The 22,531-nt window shown below is 43.8% G+C and overlaps 2 protein-coding genes across 2 annotated transcripts; both read left to right on the top strand.

Annotated features, from left to right (window-relative positions):
* Positions 1-6,382: 6,382 nt before the first annotated feature.
* On the top strand, positions 6,383-9,116 carry LOC124282252 (NADH-ubiquinone oxidoreductase chain 5-like). Its single transcript, XM_046718202.1, has 3 exons — positions 6,383-6,847; positions 6,973-7,699; positions 8,641-9,116. The coding sequence occupies exons 1-3, from the start codon at positions 6,383-6,385 to the stop codon at positions 9,114-9,116; spliced, it is 1,668 nt and encodes a 555-aa protein (XP_046574158.1).
* Positions 9,117-13,801: 4,685 nt separating this feature from the next.
* LOC124282258 lies at positions 13,802-17,679 on the top strand. Its single transcript, XM_046718207.1, has one exon. It carries the CDS (start codon positions 14,213-14,215, stop codon positions 15,095-15,097), a length of 885 nt encoding a protein of 294 aa, XP_046574163.1. The 5' UTR covers positions 13,802-14,212; the 3' UTR covers positions 15,098-17,679.
* The last annotated feature ends 4,852 nt before the right edge of the window (positions 17,680-22,531 follow it).

The raw sequence follows: 22,531 nt of genomic DNA, 5'->3' as shown, positions 1-22,531 counted from the left end.
ATGAAAGTCGTGTAAAGGCGACTTTAGTGAACGTTTTCTATACTATACTGTGGCGTGACAAATTTTGATTATTCCACAAAATTGCTATCAGGAATGATGAGAAACAAACAAGCCACTTGTTTGGGCTCGGCGTTTGAGTGTCAACTTGCAGGTCCGTGAGATACGTCACCGAAATAAACTCGCCCTTGCAAGGGGTGCAGGCTGTTGACGCCTCTCAGTAAGCGCTTCACACGACAGGCGACAAGATTACTCGGTCTGACGAGCGGGCAAGGTTTGATCTTTAAACAGCTTATCACACAAAGAGAAACGAAGGTAGATAAATGACGACACCAGTGTTTGAGAGAGATTCGTCTCCAGACATTAGGACGCCGTGAGGCATACCACATTTATCCCCAGCTGGGCAATATTTGAACACAACACTCGACCTGGCGCCATTATGCATATACAAGGTTTTTTCACACCTCGGCGCAGATTGACTGTCCTCTTGTACAAGTATACTCACTACGAAACCGTCAAATAGGTTTACAAGGTCCTGTTCCCTGACATGCCGACGCAGTATGATATACTGTGAGCCCAAGGTTAATGAGGGCTTCGTGAGCTTACATGAGAATTTGTTGTCATATTCCAGCGCGTTATGTAGACGTGAGCAACAGAAAACTGGAAATACTCTAATGTCAGGAATTGTTTAAAAGTCAAACACTACAGAGACAGGTTGGCGAGTGAATATCGTTTTATGACGTAATTATTAGAATCACCATCCTTGACTGTTCAGTACATCATGTTTACGTTCGATTTTGGTAATTGACCACTGACCACCATATGTTTGTCACCCATTCAACTGATGCCATGATGTAATGGATATGCTACCACCACCACCGCCGCCGCCGCTACTACTACTACTACGACCACTAATTCTTCATACTACTATTGCTACTACTACTACTACTACTACTACTACTACTACGAGACCACCAATTCTTCATACTACTACTGCTGCTGCTGCTACTACTACTACTACTACTACTACTACGAGACCACCAATTCTTCATACTACTACTACTGCTGCTGCTGCTACTACTACTACTACTACTACTACTACGAGACCACCAATTCTTCATACTACTACTACTGCTGCTGCTGCTGCTACTACTACTACTACTACTACTACTACGAGACCACCAATTCTTCATACTACTACTACTGCTGCTGCTGCTGCTACTACTACTACTACTACTACTACGAGACCACCAATTCTTCATACTACTACTACTGCTGCTGCTGCTGCTACTACTACTACTACTACTACTACTACTACTAATTCTTCATACTACTACTACTGCTGCTGCTACTACTACTACTACTACTACTACTACTACTACTACTTCTACTACTACTACTACTACTACTACTACAATTCTTCATACTACTAATGCTGCTACTACTACTACTACTACTACTACTACTACTACTACTACTACTACTACTACTACGGACTACCACCACTACTTCACTACTACTACTACTGCTGCTACTACTACTACTACTACTACTACTACTACTACTACTGCTACTGTTAAGACTGAAACTACTAATACTAGGAACTGTACTGCTCTTAGTAGTAATTTTGCATGTAGTGATAATATAACGATGTCTAAATGTTGATTAACTGTCTTCACTCCAAGTCTTTAACACAGACTTTGAACTTTTAAAATCTGTTTATTTTGGGGAAAAGGGTCCAAGGTCAGTTGAGTGATGTGTCTAATCAAACAGCCCATAGCTGAAAAGGAAATTGTACCAACTATCAAACTATTGTATAAAACGCCATTGAAACCAGACGATCCTTAGTTTAGTCGGACCTACCCATTTTGGGTTGAATCAAGAAAGAATGCGTGTAAGTCAAAAAGAATACGATATACAACGATATTTTTCATTATTTATAAAGATGGGGTTTTAAAATGTAGAAAACAAGCGCAATGGCGTAACAGAATAGTTTTCCCGGCAGTTGCTTAGCAACAATGTGTCGCCATGAATACCAATTTTTCACACTTCAATTTATTTTGTTCAATAAGGTTTTGACCAATCGTACGCTGTATGGTTAAATGATGGGATACAAACACCCCATCTCTTCCTCTTTATAAACAGCATAATACAGTTTAAAATATATGTGCAAAAGTTGGACTTGTGTAGTATTCACCAATACTACGGCAAAAAAGTAACAATAATTCAAATTCCTCTAATCAGTCATCTTTGAGTAAAGACGATCTCAACAACTGTCGTAAACGTTACATGTTATTTTCGGCAACCTTAATACGAGCTTGTTACTAACGGACTACGTTTTTTGGAGTACAACGACGAGGAATCATTGAGTGTGTGATGCGTATTGATTGTTGCGGAGTGATCTAACATCTGACGGGTCGCGCGGCGGCTCATTGATCGAGCCGAGCGCAAGATAATGAACACAGATGTGCACGTGCAAGAGACAGGTGGCAGGCGAGCGCCTGATACCAGGACAATCATTATTTAGTCGATTATTTTTCATTTATTGCGTCTAATGTCACGGAACAGAATGGGGCTTTTAAATGCCAGCGTCTGCAACTGCTGACAAAAGATGTTTGCTTACTTTGATGTCGAAAGCCTGTAACTACTATTGATTCGTACAATTTTTGCACTATGTTTCTTGAACAACGTTTCCATCGTGGTGTGGTGGTGGGGTTAGAGGGGGAAATCGTACAGCTTGACAATGTCTAACCTGCGATAATGTATTCATAATGATTAAAAACTATATGTGCATGATTTGTTATTCTTCTGGTCGGCAAACACTTAATTAGTCTGTCTTAATGCTGAGAGATAGTATGGGATTCTTAGCCAAATGTTCCTTTCAGCCTAATCAATGACTTCCTTTTTATGCTGCCACCGATTTAACTACGTTCTTACGCCAGCGCGTAAACTGACATGTGATAGCGGTTTTGAATATTTTTCGTGCGAGTTGTGTTTTCGCAAGCAGTCTCAAATTAGTAGTAATTCATACTAATCAGAATGTGTCCCACGTCAGTCGCAGATGTCGCTGACTGCGTTCGTGGTGTATATCAATATATCAAATATGTATATGTCCATAATTGTCCTAGTTATGTTTCTTGGATGTTCAGCAATATTCCCGTGCTTGAGGGCTTCTCTGAAGTGCTGAACGTCTTCAGGCATCGCATATGTGAAGATCCGGGTTAGAATTGGTCTTCAACAACCCATGCTTGTCGTAAGAAGCGGCTAACGGGATAGGGTGGTCAGGCTAGCTGACTTGGTTGACACATGTCATCGTATCCCAATTGCGGAGATCGATGCTCATGATGTTGATCGCTGGATTCTCTGGTCTATATATGACTGACTGACTGAGTTTGGTTTTACGCCGCTTTTAGCAATATTCCAGCAACATCACGGCGGGGGACACCAGATATGGGCTTTACATTATGCCCATGTGGGGATTCGAACCCGGGTCTTCGGTGTGACGAGCCAACGCTTAAACCATTAGGCTACCCCACCGCCCCTGGTCTATATATAGCTTGAATATTACTGAGCGCGGTGTTAAACAACAACCAAACCAAATCAGGCACCACATCCTCCCAAATATAGCTGAAACACCATGGTGCAATTCTTCCACCCTACCTTGCAGCCTGGGCTATTTCCCGAGTTGCAGACACCTGCTCTATATCCTGACTACATCAGCACCATCATAAATATATTGTATCTCACGAACGGGAATACAAAAATCGCCAACCAGGTTGACATGATTATCAAAATTTTAGTTTCCAGTCATTTAATTTTAAAAAAGTGGAATGTCAGTCCGAAACATTCTGTTTCGATAATGATGCGCTATTAATCCATGCACCCACATGATGTTGGCCTTGCATTGTTTTTATGAACTGGACACTAGTTGGAGACTGCAATCGCCCAGGCTTGTTTGCTAAAATATTCATCGATTCACAGGGAAACTTTATTCATTGATGACAGTATCAAACATAAAACTATATGTGTAAATACCCCGGTGCAATTTAACAAATTAACCACACAATCGTTAATATAATCAATTGAAGACTTCATATTTTCAGGACACTTCTGAAAAGCATCGCCCAAGTATTAAATACCATGTTTAAATATGTAGAGAATGCTATGCAATTGCATCTTTGTGATACTTATGAATGGGTCTCCACGGGGCTGTCATTACTTGTCAGGAATGAATAACTACAAGACCTGAACGCTGATGTCTTTAACAACATTTGCACCACCTGTGTCGCTGCGCGCGCATATCATTATCCCTCGTGACCTCAGGTCCCCTGGTAACTTCTCCGACGTCCGTGCGTTTCGATTTTCGCATCAGGGTGGCACTTTATATCGGGCCTTTGAAATCGTTAATTCAGCCAAACTAACAGCTGGCACTATGCGAATCAATATATGCACCACAGCTCGCGTTAGCTTTCAATAAAGGCCTGACCAGGTTTGCGATTTCTGAAAGAGATTGGCCAATTTGATCTGCTGAGGGGCTCTCCGCCCAGAAATAGACTTGGTTGTAACATCTGGGTAAGAGGAACAATGTCTCCGTGATAGGCCCCTCATGCAGTGTGCAACGCTTTGTCTTAAAATCAGTAATTCACTCCTAGAATAGCACTTAGCAGATGCATAGCGCACAAAAGGGACCTTCACAATAGGATGGGACCAGGTGGCTAAATCGTGACCTTACTTCGTTTTCAGGACAATTGCATTCATCCGTGGTCATATCTTGTCGTCATCAAGACTGTCTCCTTCTCTCTCCGTCTGCCGTGTCTACCGTCTTCCCCCCCCCCACCTCCTCATCGCTCTTCCCACCCCTACCCCATCCGCCCTTGCCCCTCAAACGCTCAAACGCTATATATGATATCGAACTACTGACTGTTTTCAGGTTACCTAAGCAACAGGTACTACAGTATCTTCCACTACTGCGACAACCACTACAAGTGGGGTCACACTGCAAAATGCACCCCATCCTTTTCTCTCAAACCTATACCTATATCTGCTGTTGCTACTGCTGCTGCTGCTGCTGCTACTACTACTACTACTACTACTACTACTACTACTACTACTACTACTACTACTACTACTACTCCCTCCGCCCTACTTCTAATACCACATCTTCTGGTACTCCAGCGTATAATGCTACTGCTACATCAACTGCTATTACAACTACCACCACCACTACTACTACCACATGTACCAATAGTAGTTTTAATTTTAATACTGCATTTACGCTATCACTGCATGCACTACTACATCTGCTGCTATTACTGCATAAACGACTACTGCATATACTACTACATAAACTACTACATCTTCGGTTGCTTCTTCTGCATATAGTACTACCCCAATATTTACGCTTACTGGGGTGGTGGGGTAGCCTAGTGGTTAAAGCGGTCGCTCGTCACCCCGAAGACCCGGGTTCGAATCCCCACATGGGTACAATGCGTGAAGCCCATTTCTGGTGTCCCCCGCCGTGTTATTGCTGGAATATTGCTAAAAGCGGCGTAAAACCATACTCAGTCAGTCTACGTTTACTACATGTATTAGTTCGACACTTGCTAAAATTCGATCTGGCACCACATCTACTACCTCAGCATGCACTATTGCATCCACTATCTCTGCATGCAAATCTCCATCTGCATGAACCACTACATCTGCATGGATCACGACATCTGTTTCCTCTGCATGCACATCTACATCTGCTACATCTCTATGCATTACTACATCTGCTACGTCTGTATGGACCACTACATCTGCATGGACCACTACATATGCTACCTCTGCATGGACCACTACATCTGCATCTGCACGGACCACTACATCTGCTACATCTGCATGGACCACTACATCTGCATGGGTTACTACATCTGCTACCTCTGCATGTACATCTACACCTGATACCTCTGCATGAAGCATACAACTTTATGGATACATGTAATAACTTCTTGTTTATTGCATAGAGCGACGTTTCTATGTAGAATCTTACAAGCTGTTGTCATCCATAAAGTTGTACGCTTCGCCAACTTCTAGAAAGCCGATCAAACAATTGCCTCTTCATGCATATCTGCATCTGCTACCTCTCTATGCACATCTACATCCGCTACTTACATCCACATCCGCTACCTCTCCATGCACATCTACATCTCTACATCTATGCACATCTACATCTCCATGCTCCATGCACATCTACATCCTCTACCTCTCCATGCATCCACATCTCTTTCTACATCTCTTGCATGCACATCTACATGCACTCCATGCATGCACATCTACATCCGCTACCTCTGCATGCACATCTACATCTGCTACCCTCCATGCACATCTACATCTGCTACCCTCCATGCACATCTACATCCACTACATCTGCATGCACATCTACATCTGCTACCCCTCCATGCACATCTACATCTGCTACCTCTGCATGCACTACTACATCTGCTACCTCTCCATGCACATCTACATCCGCTACCCCTCCATGCACATCTACATCCGCTACCTATGCATGCACATCTACATCCACTACCTCTCCATGCACATCTACATCCGCTACCTCTGCAAGCACTACTACATCTGCTACCTCTCCATGCACATCTACATCCGCTACCCCTCCATGCATATCTACATCTGCTACTTCCCCATGCACATGTACATCTGCTACTTCTCCATGCACATGTACATCCTCTACCTCTACATGCATATCTACATCTGCTACCTCTCCATGCACATGTACATCTGCTACCTCTCCATGCACATGTATATCCATCCACACCTCTGCATGGATATCTACATCTGCTACTCTCTGCATGCACATCTACATCCGCTACTATCTACATCCGCTACCTCTGCATGCATATCTACATCTGCTACTTCTCCATGCACATGTACATTGTCTACCTCTGCATGCACATCTACATCCGCTACCTCTGCAAGCACTACTACATCTGCTACTTCTCCATGCACATGTACATCCTCTACCTCTGCATGCATATCTACATCTGCTACCTCTCCATGCACATCTGCATCCGCTACCTCTCCATGCACATCTACATCTGCTACCTCTCCATGCACATCTACATCTGCTACCTCTCCATGCGCATGTACATCCTCTACCTCTGCATGCATATCTACATCTGCTACCTCTGCATGCACTACTACATCTGCTACCTCTCCATGCACATTTACATCTGCTACCTCTGCATGCACTTCTACATCTGCTACCTCTCCATGCACATCTACATCTGCTACCTCTCCATGCACATCTACATCCGCTACCTCTGCATGCACATCTACATCCGCTACCATTCCATGCACATCTACATCCGCTACCTCTGCCTGCATATCTACATCTGCTACCTCTGCATGCACATCTACATCCACTACCTCTGCATGCATATCTACATCTGCTACTTCTCCATGCACATGTACATTGTCTACCTCTGCATGCACATCTACATCCGCTACCTCTGCAAGCACTACTACATCTGCTTCTTCTCCATGCACATGTACATCCTCTACCTCTGCATGCATATCTACATCTGCTACCTCTCCATGCACATCTGCATCCGCTATCTCTCCATGCACATCTACATCTGCTACCTCTCCATGCACATCTACATCTCTACCTTCTGCATGCACATCTACATCCATACCTTCCTTTGTGCATATCTACTCTCACACCTCTGCATGCCTCTACATCCGCTACATGCATATCTACATCTGCTACTTCTCCATGCACATGCATGTTCTGCATCTCTGCTGCCTCTACATCTGCTTCTTTTTCTCCATGCACATGTACATCCTGCATGCATATCTACATCTGCTACCTCTCCATGCACATCTGCATCCACAAGCACTCTCCATGCACATCTACATCTGCTACCTCTCCATGCACATCTACATCTGCTACCTCTCCATGCATGTACATCCTCTACCTCTGCATGCATATTCTACATCTGCTACCTCTGCATGCACTACTACATCTGCTACCTCTCCATGCACATCTACATCTGCTACCTCTGCATGCACTTCTACATCTGCTACCTCTCCATGCACATCTACATCTGCTACCTCTCCATGCACATCTACATCCGCTACCTCTGCATGCACATCTACATCCGCTACCATTCCATGCACATCTACATCCATACCTCTGCCTGCATATCTACATCTGCCATACCTCTGCATGCACATCTACATCCGCTACCTCTGCATGCATATCTACATCTGCTACTTCTCCATGCACATGTACATTGTCTACCTCTGCATGCACATCTACATCCGCTACCTCTGCAAGCACTACTACATCTGCTTCTTCTCCATGCACATGTACATCCTCTACCTCTGCATGCATATCTACATCTGCTACCTCTCCATGCACATCTACATCCGCTACCTCTGCATGCGCACATCTACATCCTCGCTACCATTCCATGCACATCTACATCCGCCACCTCCGCCTGCATATCTACATCTGCTACCTCTGCATGCACATCTACATCCGCTACCTCTGCATGCATGCATATCTACATCTGCTACTTCTCCATGCACATGTACATTGTCTACCTCTGCATGCACATCTACATCCGCTACCTCTGCAAGCACTACTACATCTGCTTCTTCTCCATGCACTGTACATCCTCTACCTCTGCATGCACATCTACATCTGCTACCTCTCCATGCACATCTACATCTGCTACCTCTCCATGCGCATGTACATCCTCTACCTCTGCATGCATATCTACATCTGCTACCTCTGCATGCACTACTACATCTGCTACCTCTCCATGCACATCTACATCTGCTACCTCTGCATGCACTTCTACATCTGCTACCTCTCCATGCACATCTACATCTGCTACCTCTGCATGCACTACTTCATCTGCTACCTCTGCATGCACATCTACATCTCTTACCTCTCCATGCACATCTACATCTGCTACCTCTGCATGTACACCTACATCTGCTACCTCTCCATGCACATCTACATCTGCTACCTCTCCATGCACATGTGCATCCTCTACCTCTCCATGCACTACTACATCTGCTACCTCTGCATGCACATCTACATCTGCTAATAGTGGATGTCGCGGTGGCTGAGCGGGTTAGGCGGCTGACTTTGTGTGCTGGCGATTAGGTGCCTGATTCTGAGGGTGTGGGTTCAAATCCCGGATGGGACTCAACCCAACAAAAGTACTTGTATATATACTTTACTAAGAAAGTGTAATCCCAAACATGACATGTTACATTTGATTTGACCACTTTCTAAATGGCATTGTGGAATCACAGCACCACGTGTGTTATTCTCTACGTCGATTGTTGTTTTGTTTTTGATCTCTGTCGGGCATTGAAGTTTGTTCTTGTTTTTGATTTACTTAGACAGTTAACTATTTTTCAACAGGTGTTGATCACATAATGTCTAGCACATCCACGAGGAGCGATCCAACAGTTTGCATTGGGTGTTCAGTAGTTTGTCACATGGTGTTTGGTGTGAAAACGACTCGTTTACCTATAAAAAGGAGCATGATGCAGTAGTTGTCTTATCAAGAAAGACACCGTACCTGCAGTTTGGCGAGACCCAAGTAAGTGACTTATAATCCTGAACGATAGTGTTTCCTTGCATAAGGTGAGTGAGTGAGTGAGTGAGTGAGTGAGTGGCGTTGCTACAATCTGAAAGAAAACCCCACGATCAGCAGATCTCATCGTGATGAGTGAGTGAGTGAGTGAGTGAGTGAGTGAGTGAGTGAGTACGGTTTTACGCTGCTTTTAGCAATATTCCAGCAACATCACGGCGGGGGACTCCAGAAATGGGCTTAACACATTGTGCCCATATGGGGAATCGAACCCGGGCCTTCAGCTTGACGAGCGAACGCTTTATCCACTAGGCTACCCCATCGCCCCTCATCGTGATGAAAAGATGCAACACTGCGCCCATGTCTAGGCTATCATCTCGTATATATAGTGTGGTTCCGGTGGTGTAGATCCATTGTAACGACTGTATACAAGAGTGAGTTCTTTGCACTCAGTTATTGCGGCAACTGGGAGTCAGTGAGGGGGTTCCAATATAGTGAGTGAGTGAGTTTAATTTTATGCCGCACTCAGCAATATTCCAGCTACATGGCGGCGGCTTGTAAATAATCGAGTCTGGACCAGACAATTCAGCGATCGACAGCATGAGCATCGATCTTCGCAATTGGGATACGATGACATGTGTCAACCATGTCTGCGAGCTTGACCACACGATCCCGTTAGTCGCCCTATAGAGGTAATGTGTGTTGGGCGGTGGGGTAGCCTAATGGTTAAAGCGTTGGCTCGTCACGCCGAAGACCCGGGTTCGAATCCCCACGTGGGTACAATGTGTGAAGCCCATTTCTGGTGTCCCCCGCCGTGATTTTGCTGGAATATTGCTAAAATCGGCGTAAAGCCATACTCAGTCAGTCAGTCAGTCAGGTAATGTGTGTTGCACTGATAGACAACATTGCGCCCAATACAGATCCCTGTGGTACACCATGCCGAGACCAGCAAGCATCAAATGTGATCCTTTTAACAGTACAGACTGATACCGCTGTCCAGGTATGACCGACGCCGTTCAGAAACAGACCTGTCAGTCCAATTCAAAACTGAAGACTATTGAATGTTCTAAATTAGTCAGTGTTATTGAGCGACCATAATAAATCTGACAATATCAGTAGCATAGGTTTGATTTGTTTACTGCTGGTTGGTTTTGCCCAGTGGATATCATTTAGATGCTTTTTGTTGAAAAATAAATATCAAGATATTCCAGTCATGGTGAAAACCTAACCCGACCCTTACAGCTATTTCAAACACGGTGTTTGTTTTGTGAGCTCAATGGTGATGCACTGTGGCGCCGTATCGTTCGTGCCTTGAGACCAGTCTGGTTGTGCCAGATTTGATCGAAGGTTATCGACAACCCTGTAACTGGTGACATAGATGGACCTATGGTAAATACCATGAAGATCCCAGGGCAGAGCATGTTCCCAATGCCCCTAGTCTGTATCACAGCCCCTGAACCACAATATTTTCCCCACTGACTATAGCCCTCCTAGCCCAGTAGCAGTGCTAAAGCCCTAAATGCTGCGAGTCTAGATTTCCTCAGGTTCTGAATACCCCGTCTCTCGGGGCTCCTTTTCAATATAAATTGGATCATTTGTTACTGTCAAAATTATATATATTCAGAGACTAATCCTTAGTCTACCCTAAATGCTGCGAGTCTTGATTTCCTCAGGTTCTGAATACCCCATCACTCTGGGGCTCCTGTTCAATATAAATTGGATCATTTGTTACTGTCAAAATTATATATATTCAGAGACTAAGCGTAAGTCTGCCAGTGCCCCGTGCATCTCTCCAGACCAAAGAGGACAGGGAGATCACATTCCGAGGCCTGTATATGTGTCTCTGATGGTGAAGGTTGTGTCTCATGTCATTGGTTTCACAGCTCCAGACGTGATGGGGCAGTGGGTAGTCTAGTGGTTAAAGCGTTCGCTCGTCACGCCGAATACCCGGGTTCGACTCCCCACTATCCAGAAGTGATGGTACAGCTGAAATAGTTCACACTTCAGCATACTATGTCACATGTTAAACCCGTTGACCCAATCTGTACAACTGAGCTGAGCGTGTAGTAGGCTTTTGTGTTAATAGCATTCTTTGGTGAAGAGCCGTGTATAAATGTATATGGTACAGGTCTTACTAATAACTAATATGCTTTCCAAATAGCTTGATATTCTTTGGCAATTTGCCATCCGTAAAAGGCGACTAACGGCACAGGGTGTTCAGGCTCAACGATTTGGTTGATACATGTCATTGCGTCCCAATAGCGCCGACCGATGCTCATGATGTAAATCACTGGATTGTCTTGTCCAGACTCGATCATTTGTATGATCCATCCGTCATATAATTGGAGTATTGTTTGGAATTATAACCAGACAAAGAAAACGTAGACAAATGGTATCGACAACACATTTTTATAGCTTCAGTGAAACCCCGTTAACCAGTACCTAAACGATATTGTTTTCAGGGCTAACGCTCCGTGGTTACGGAGAGAGACGCCAGTATTGGGCTTCACACATTGTACCCATCTAGGGAATCGAACCAGGGTCTTCGGCGTGACGAGCCAGAGCTTTTACCCCACTGCCTTCCTCGCTCAGAATCAACAGCGTTACGGCGTCATAATTGTTGATATTTGTGGTGTGGAGATCACAGATCGAGTCCGGAACAGACAATCCAGTGATCAACAGCATGAGCATCAATCTACGATGACATGTGTCAACCAAGTCAGGAAGCCTGACCACCCGATCCCGTTACTCGCCTCTTTCGACAAGCATGGGTTACTAAAGACCCCGCCATATAGCTGGAATATTGCTGAGTGCGGCGTAAAACTCACTCACTCACTAAAGACCAATTCTAACCCGGATCTTCACGGGTCCCGATACTCATGATACACGTAAATACCAATATATAAAAGATATACAGTTGATGCACACTTTAATCGCCACCAGACAGCTGGAATATTGCTGACTGCGGCGTAAAACTAAACTCACTCACTCTTGAGTATCGGCCTGAGTGGAACAGGAGGAGGACAAGTACGTCAAACCAGCAGCTGTACCAGCAGATCGTTCTGATTTTCAATGTTGTAACTTGTAATAATGTCACAGTTCCGTGTTTATACTGGAGTAAAACGTATAGACAAATTCTTTCATATTACTGTAATTAACCTTTCATGAACTCAAAAGAAGTGGAGGACAACAGGATGCTTTCATATTGCTATTTCGATATGTTATTTCGGTATTTCAAAATTCACTAAAGACGAACAGGTATGCTGCAAAGGTTTTAAGGACCTCTGTCGACTATATTGACTATATAGTATAGTAGTATAAATAGGAGTATTTTAGTGGCATAGTTATTCGGCTTTTTTGGCATTCAGAAATACCGAAATATTATATCAATATTTAAATGTAATTGCCCTGTTCAGCTAAGTAAGTTGTCAAGAGACAGAGCGCTCGTTTTTTAACAAAAAGGAAGCATTTTTTCCTATGTAGAATATTTCCTCAGGAGTTTTTAGATTGTAGTTTAATGTTGCGTTTCTTGTATGCTGTATGTAATAAGAGAAGAATTGCACATGTAATCGCCGAATGAATTCACACACTCCCCCGACACCACCCTTCCTTCTAAGTCCCTCCCCCACCGCCTTGGGGGGAGTACAGGCCACCTGGGCTAACAGACGGGCATATCGCACACACACAATTCTCACCGGCCACCGTCTTCGCCCGTCAATTGTTTACACAATTTTTTTATAACTTCTTTGTTTTTCAGTTTGTGTCCCGAATCTCCCCGATGACTGATGAAGTCGCCCGCTTAACGCGCAGCTGAGAAGTAGGAGCCCATTTAATTAAAATAGTTGACGCTTTGCCACATCTAGTACGTTCGCTCCTGGACAGATGTTATGTGAAAATCTGGCAAATTGTCAAACCTCGGTCCCTGTTGATTATGCCATTATCTGCTGGGAGGTAAGAGGGCTTGAAGTTTCCTAGCTGTGCGAGACCGCCGTCCCAGCGCTGAGCGTAAATCTCGCTCGCTAGGGCAGGTCTGAATAGGTCATTAACAGGCGAACAGGTGTTTCAGCAGGCGAAGCCATAACCTGCAACCCCCGTTGAATAGAATGGACCAGGCGCGCCACTCAAGCATTAGATCACATATTGAGTTAGGCCTAGAACAAGCCCAGCAGTGTAAAATGGTGGTAAGCAACCACCTGGCGCTCGGGTTGTATTATGAGGCTGTATAAAAGTCGAATAAAAACACCAGCCTCCCAATTTTCATATTATAATCATATCTGGTCCGACGACACGGCAAAGATTGGGCTACAGGCTGTACGAGGATTGTATTGGGGCGGCTAGCTCACAAATCCGACCCTGTGGACTGCTGAGAGCCAGTGCCGGCCGAGCAGGCGGAAAGGTTATTTTTATCCCGCCTCAATTGCCGCTATGAAAGATAGCCATCTGAATGAGATTAGTCAATAAATAACACGCATCCAAGGAATTCTTTAACATTTAACATCTGGCCGACTAGCTGGCGGGCCGACAGTGTAAACAGAGCGGTGAGCAGGCAGGTTCGGTCGGCGGCTCAGGGAACAAGCAGACTGCTTAGTAGTGATCGCGGTATGGCAGGGAAGCAGTACTCGGGCGGGCCTCAGCCCCCCTCATCCCCGTCCCTCGGGCGGGGTTCTATCCCACCCTCGCCGGACGGCCCCACCCAGGGAAAGGACATCTCCCCTACGGAAACTCCGAGGAAGAATAAGCGAAAGTTGAGTGAGCCAAGGAAGAGGACTGACTTCAGTATAAAAAGATTCTGTCCTGACAGTCCAGGAAGTGCAATGTCCGATTCGGGGTGCAGTGAAGACTTCGAGGGGGTGCAGGAAAACCCCCCTCAGACGCCCGACCCCACCTTTCTCCAAGATCATGATGATTCTTCTCTAGGGAGGGTTGACACCCCAACTGCCGGGGTGCACTTTCTACCAGGCGTGCGTGCGAACTGTATTGTGCCAAATCTCTACATCAATAAGACAATCACGGCTTCTCCGTTAATTCCTGGATTCTCTAATTACGCCATGGGAACATTACCCGAACCTTATCCTAACGGATTTACACGCGAACAAATGGAACTGTTAACAGGAACAGGTGGGGTACATGACTTATCAAGTCGTTCGGAGGAGGATCCGGATGAAAAGGGTGGCAAAAAACAGAGGAAGAATTACAAAAATATGACACGTGAGAGACGGGTGGAAGCAAATGCTAGGGAGAGATCACGTGTTCACACTATCAGTGCGGCTTTCGATGCTCTAAGGAAAGCGGTACCATCATACTCCTATAACCAAAAACTTTCCAAATTAGCCATTCTACGGATTGCGTGTAGTTACATACTGGCTTTAACAAGACTGGCAGATGTGGAGTATTGTCGTGACGTCGGGGATATGTCGTTTTCGGACTGCGTGGATATGTGCACACAGACCATTCAGACTGAAGGCCGAGCTCGCAGGAGGCATTGAAGGAACATACACACTTTCATGTTGAAATCTGTGATAAGTATTTTGCTGTTGGTGATATTGTTACGTTGTTTGGATTACTATGTTTCATGTGATGTAAGCAATGATTATAGGACACTCCCTGGCATAATTACTGGGTACCTGTGTTCGGAAATGGAAACTGGAATCTATAAAATCTGGAGAAACAACTTTCTGTGGGTAAAAGATCTCAGAGGCTCGAAGTTTGAGCGAGACTGTATTAACAGGTGGCAGAGGGCATCGTTCATGGTGATCTTTATTGAATCAGCCGGAGTTGCGTCTAAATAGCTGTTGGTCCCCACTCCCCAAACATTTGTTCCCCGGCCACCTGCTACTTACATCTGTAACCTGGCGTCGAGTGTTCATAATGAAAGTAGATCACCGCATCCCCAAGCGGTTTCGGTCTTGTTAAAATTTCATGAACTGATGTCTTCGATTACGTCAGTGAAAAGCAATGGGATGAAAACAGGTGGCATAAGGCTGAGCAGACGACAAACGTTTTTGCGGAGGAACAATCGTGGAACTGCAAAACGGGAAAGAAAAGGACTCGCTTAGGGGCTTCCTGCCTCCACGTCGAGTCTCCGAACTGCTGGGGAGGTGAGAGCCGAGGGGGAGGCGGACATCACTCAGTACATCTGGCGAGCAGACGACATCCCCAGCTCTACATAAATACATGATATACCGCGGAGTCCAGCACGGCTGATAGCGCCCGCCCTGTCTACCGCTAAAGCAGGTCCCTCCCCCTGTTTCAACCAGCTGGCCGTGGTTGTGTGATCGTCTGCTATTTGGGGAGGGCACTCGCGATAACCCAGCGAGAACACATTCTCAGAACTGTTGATGCCATGTTTATCAGCCGCGTACAGACCCAGTTAACAAATTACAGTCATTACAGAACTTAGGCGGACGAAGTGTTTGTTTTATCACCCTCGTCTAATGTTCTGTTTACAATATATATCATTTCAGCGAATGGTCGTCATGGAGTTGCGATCACAGATATCATGTTTATACAGCCGACTCTCTAAGTAGTACTGGTCTTATCTGCTAAGTGAAAGAAGTGTCCAAAGAACTCCGAATGCGACGGATAACAATCTAAGAGGTGTTATTGGAATTATATGTGCTCAGATTAACTCGAGAATCCGTGTGTAGTTTCACAGAACTCCGACTTTCTCGGTTCCATTCCTTGCCAATATTTACCTACCTTTTTTATACTTGTCATAATCTGACGAACACTAAAACTAAAGATGTTTTCACAAGTGCTGAATTAGTTTGAAATATCAGATCAACTGATTTTAACATAGGTAATTCAAATTTTACGGTTCTGTTCGCGCGTATGTATATACAAAGATTCTTGCAATGTCTTTTAATAGTGCTAATTGTTCCACCAGCTGTTGTTATTCCTAACAAGAAGCAAATTATTTATCTGGAATTTTCGAAATAAGAACTGTATGCAGCGAATAACAAGTGTTGTATTTCTTATTCACATTATTTTGGATATTTGATGTTTTCGCCATCTTCGTATCATAGGAGGATTGTGAATATAGGTCTAGTTATTTTTGTCGATCATTGTCGTTTAATTATTATCAAAGATATTCTTTATCCAGATTGGACTAAAAATCGCAGACATGCAGGTTCAAATTATTCCACCAGCTCCACATTTCTGCTCAACATCGATTTTTAACACTCGCCGTTTGTTTCAGCACTGCCTATTAAAATCCCGATTCTTGTCCATGCGAATTGCCACCACTTCACGACTAAGGCACTGTTTTATCTTAGTCTCTCATTACTCATCATAGAGAAGAGCTGATATTTTGCAGAAAAGGGGGAAAAACTTCACTGGCAAATAAGCAACATATTCAATTTAATTTTGTTATCAGAAATATGCATCAAGGTGTTTAAACCGCCAAGAGCAATACTGCTCCAGCTTTAAAAATTACTCTGGGTTTGTGTGAGTTTCGCATTTATGCACTTTCAAACCACTTCATCACAGAATTCTTTGGAGTGAGTGTTTGGTTTTTTGTATCAAATTACTTGAAATATCCCTGCTGTGTTATACTGAATAAGGGCCCTATTATAAAAGCATGTGACAGTGTGCATGGACACATCTCCAAATGTTCAAAACGGAGACAGGGCGGGAGCCAGATTGTCAGCTGGGCCTAAGTAAAACTTCAAAGGAGCTCTGGTTGAATTTAATGAGTCCCATTGAAAAAGCCCTAGCTTTCCTGTTCCATATTCAAAGATCTTTGATAAAAACAAGAAATTTGTTCCATTTCCTCTCGAATGCAGATTAAAGGGGGAAGATATGTGAAACCTGTGTGAAGTGGTTTTGCGAGTCTCATATCAAATTGTTCATGCGTTTTTCTCCTGTTCGGGGCGTTTGTGTTCTGTGAAATATCAGTTCTACCTTCAGAGCGCCGTAATGGCGAGCACTTACATCAGTGGTCAGTTCATCATGCGTATGTTTTTTTTTCTCCAAATGTTACTTTATGTATATCATTCTTTTGTTATGTTTATGTTCAAATGTTACTGTGACCAGATAAAGTATTACGCTCGATAAGGGCGAACATACAGTTTGACTTTTGTCTTCGTTGATACACACTTAATGCCCAGACCATTGATTGCCTTATATTACAGTGGATTATATTCTTTAACTGGGTGCACAGACTTCTACGGAAGGAGACTGAATCTATTTTACGCCGCTTTAAGGATGACGATGGTCAGTGGCCTTGAACACATTTCAAGATTAGGTACATATGATAAAGGTCATTTAAGACGGAAACATTGTCTCTATGAAATTCGGGTATTTAACTGCCCAATTCATATGGGTCATTAAAATGTAATATTCAAAGTGTGTTTTGAATTACATTTGCTGACAATGGATGTTTGATCGAGCCAAAATTCCAGTTAATTAAACTGTTTGTTGTTTAACACCGCACTCAGCAATAGTCAAGCTCTATGACGGCGGTCTGTAAATAATCCAGTCTGGTCCAGACAATCCAGTGACTGACATCATGAGCATCTGTCTACGCGACTGAGATACAATGAGCCTGTCCACCCAATCCCGATAGTCGCCTATTACGGCAAACATGAGCTGCTAAGGACAATTCTAACCAGGTGGCCCTTCAAACTACATTTTTGAGTTGCTGCATATGTCGAACTCTCTCGACAGAATCTCGACCACGATTTACATCTTTCATCATTATAAAACACAATATGAAAATGTTAACACAGCTCTAAAAGTATTCCTAAAATGATTCCTAAGAAATGCACACAAAGACGTTTTCCAGAAATCCAAACTCGTAACCTCTGCAGGGTTTGTTTGACTTGCGAAGCTCGGACATCCATTTCAACGAGGTCGTTAGGGGTTACCATTACTAATAAGGTCGGCGGTGTTGACACGCGAAACCTAACGCGACACATGTACGATACATTATTCAATGGTAATTGCTGATAAGTGTCCCTGTAGTTTACTTACCGTATCGCTTATATAACCACCCTTCATTACACACACCTACACCCAGAAATGAAAAAGCTATGATTTATCTATACATGCCATGTTTTTAAAAAATAACATGTCCGTATCACTCATTTAGGGTTTCAAAGTCAGCAGTCGGCGAGAGCCGTTTGTGACCTAAGCGCTTCCCGATAACAAAACGTACACTTAGTTTGTAATAATTATAGCCTAATCTTATTACATGGTGCTAATTAGCATGTGTTTTGCTGGTTGCGCCGAGAAAGGTCCCACTTGCTGATCCGGCTCGCCAGCTGGGCAATATATGCTGATGTCGGGACTGGCAATTATCCTGATTATCACATTACTTGCTTGTATTTCCCCTTATCGTGGCCAGAAAACCAATCTTTAATGGCCATTGATCCTTCAAACACGCTCGGGTCACGTCAAACACTGTGTGGTACTTGTACAATCAAGAGCTGCACATTAGCGTAAGTCCGCTTGATCTTCAATCTCGTGGTCAGCTTTTGGGTCACGTTGATGGCAACAAATCCCCCTTTAAACCGAACCGGCAGCATTTAGAATCATTTTCCAAATGGACTGTATGAATATAATTTACGCTTGAATTATCTCACATGTTAGTGCAGTCAAATGATCTAGAATGTTGCTGCAATGGGAAGTACGTTGATGACATAGCACGAAGAAACGAAAGTGCGGAATATTTGATGAATAGTATTCAATCCTATTGGTCAACCTTCAGTGAGTGAGTGAGTGATTTGGTTAGTTAGTTATTCGACTCCGCACTCAGCAATATTCCAGCTATATGGCGGCGGTCTGTAAATAATCGAGTCTGGACCAGACAATCCAGTGATCAACAGCATGAGCACCGATCTACGCAATTGGGATACAGGCAGGTGTCAACCAAGTCAGCGAGCCTGACCACCCGATCCCTTTAGTCGTTATCACAAGCATGGGTGACTGAAGATAAATTCAAACCGGATCTTCACAGGTCGTGAGTGAGTGAGTGAGTGAGAGTTGGGTTTAACGCCGCTTTGAATATTGTTTTAGTTTATTACGGAGGGTCTGCTTGATTTGGAAGGAAAGCCCGAAGTGATGTAGGTCTAAATGTTTACCACATGAAACCCATGAGCCACAGTACGGTGCTGACAAACCTAGAAACCGGGATTCGAACCCACATTCATAGATTTCACATTCATTCAAAATACGATAAGCCATTGCATACCATGAGTGAGTGAGAGAGTGAGTTAAGTTTTACGCCGCTATTAGCAATATTCCAGCTATATCACGGCGGGGAACACCAGAAATTGTCTTCACACATAGTACCCATGTTTGGAATCGAACCCGGGTCTTCGGCGTGACGAGCGAACGCTTCAACCGCTGGGCTACCCCACCGTCCCTTGCATACCATGAACTTGTAAAGTTAATCCCTCAGATTTAATCCTGCCAAACAATATTTTGCAGCGAAACTCGGTTAATATGAATCTGGTTATCTCGTAGACTAACAACTAGTCTCTGAAATGAACATATTTTACAGAAAAAAGTTCGTAGTAAAAAAATAAAATATAATGAAAAGGAGTCCTGAGACTTTCTTCATTTTCAGAACCTTTGGAAATCTAGACTTGCCACATTTTCTAGACTTGCGTGGGCCTTCTTGGATATATTTACTTCAGGGTAGTTATCTCGATGTATCATTTAATACGATGTTACTGTATCGTACGGTAAAAACCCGCACAAAAGAGATAAAAAACTCTCGAATATCCGATAACTCGACAAAATGTATTCCACGATCATGTGTTCGATTTAGGGAGGTTTTCCGTTTGTGGTTTATCGCACTCATATGAAACCTATCCTCTCCGTTTTCCCTCACATAGGACAAGTACTGCGACAGATTCGGACCGTGATTGTGGCCTGGATTTAGATCTATCCGAAGAACAACTATCTGGTCTCGGGTTATACTCTAGACTAAGGCTTAGTCTCTGAATATATATACCGACAGGTACTTCGAGTTATGCATAATATTCGAGACACCGGCATTCGACTCATCGGGATTTGACTGTAATTTTGATAGTAACAAACAAGCCCATTTAAATTGAAAAGGAGCCATAGGGAGACCAGAGATTCAGAACCTGGGGAAATCTAGACTTGCTTCGTTTAGGGCTTTAGCACTACAGGGAAGGCTAGGCTGTAGGGACAATAATGTGGTTCAGGGACAGTGAGACAGACTAGTTATACTCTTGTGTGGAAGGTTATTGCTGCAGCAATCGACCTTGACCTACAGTCTGTACCAAACCTCCATCACTATAAGGTCAAGGCCCCAGCGCCCACCACATCCGTTCTTCATTCTGGGTAAACCCGTGATGGTCCGGGTTAAAATGAACCTTCATTAACCCATGCTTGTCGTAAGAGGAGACTAACGGGATTGGGTGGTCAGGCTCGCTGGCTTGGTTGACAGATGTCATCGGTTCCCAATTGCGCAGATCGATGCTTATGCTGTTGATCACTGGATTGTCTGGTCCAGACACGATTACTTACAGACCGCCACCACATAGCTGTAATATTGCTGAGTGCGGCGTAAAACTAAACTCACTCACTCATTCTGGGTAGTAAGGGCCGGTAACTCATCTTTGATCCACATATCAAACACATGGACATCATCTCATTTCACCTATGTTCATATAATATATCCTTCCTGGTGAATTATCTTTTGTAATCATTTACACAATCTTGGAATTCATCTTAATCTTTCAAGTAAAAAAACAACAACTATAAAATGTAATACAAAAAACCCGAATACATCTGATAAATGCTCAACCTTAAATTCAGTAGAAAGTCTGTAAAAAATCCACGAGCTTGGTTTCATAACTTGCGGTTGACTGTAATACAATACAATAAAAGGTTTATCTGTTTTCGGTTTAAATGAGGATGTTTGGTCTGACTGAGGCAATAATGTATGGCTTAACAGCACCACAGAAGCACTGAAGACGTCATTGCTTCCTGAAGACTATTTTGGTTCGGAGTATTGCCTATTATCGTTGAAGAATTAGCTTTTGTTTCACACGTGATTGATGGCAGAAGTTTCGAAGGTCCAAATGCCCTCTGCAAGACACATATCTCCTCGCCATGATACGATGACAGTTCTTCCACGGAGACAACACCAGCTGTGGCAATGTTGACAATAATAATTACCTAATGTTAGCTACTTTGTACCTTCTGACTGATTTAAATACGAAAAGGCTGACCACTAGTCTGTCGTACAGACCCTGAAGCAAATATATCCAAGAAAGTCCACGCAAGTCTAGAAAATGTGACAAGTCTAGATTTCCTCAGCTTCAGTCTCAGGGCTCCTTTTAATTATATATTTTTTTATTACTATGAACTTTTTTTCAGTAAAAAATGTTCATTTCAGAGACTAGTTGTTAGTCTAGCTGACCACGAGTGTCCGGGAGGACGGGATCTGTCACGCCCCCGACCCTCCCACCCCGTCTCTGCTGACTGGTAACAGGATTGTCTCGGGAGTAGACAAACGTTTAGTCCCTGAATATATCTAATCTTGATAGTAATAAATAAACCCATTTAAATTGTAAAGGAGCCCCAGTGAGTTGGGAGATGGCGAAATCTAGACTTGCTTCATTTAGGCTTTAGCATTGCAGAGAGGTGAGGTGAAATTGGGTTTAACGTCGTGCTTGAGAATATTTCGCTAATATGACGACGTGCATGCGTGTGTATGTGTATGTGGGCTGCTTGTACTAGCCCAGACTAAAGCTGGTTTTATAGTGCTAGCTCACTGAGATACCATGCCGCAGTGAAGCATGAATACCCCACTCAGACACATTATACTGACTCCGAGCCGACCAGTCCTTGTTGTACCCATTAATGCCGAGCGCCAGGCAGGGACCAACAAGTACCATATTTTAACGTCTTTTGGTATGACGCGGTCGGGGATCGAACCC

The sequence above is a fragment of the Haliotis rubra genome, unplaced genomic scaffold (genome assembly GCF_003918875.1).
Source record: "Haliotis rubra isolate DU_JTF1 unplaced genomic scaffold, ASM391887v1 Scf297, whole genome shotgun sequence".
NCBI classification, from domain to species: domain Eukaryota; kingdom Metazoa; phylum Mollusca; class Gastropoda; order Lepetellida; family Haliotidae; genus Haliotis; species Haliotis rubra.
This window is presented reverse-complemented; position numbering and strand designations above follow the sequence as displayed.

Coding starts and splice junctions, on each gene's coding strand:
- LOC124282252 (XM_046718202.1), top strand. CDS start 6,383: ATGCACATCTACATCCACTACATCTGCATGCACATCTACATCTGCTAC. Junction 6,848..6,972: donor ACATCTGCTACTCTCTGCAT/GCACATCTACAT, acceptor TACCTCTGCAAG/CACTACTACATCTGCTACTT. Junction 7,700..8,640: donor CTACATCCATACCTTCCTTT/GTGCATATCTAC, acceptor TACCTCTGCAAG/CACTACTACATCTGCTTCTT.
- LOC124282258 (XM_046718207.1), top strand. CDS start 14,213: ATGGCAGGGAAGCAGTACTCGGGCGGGCCTCAGCCCCCCTCATCCCCG.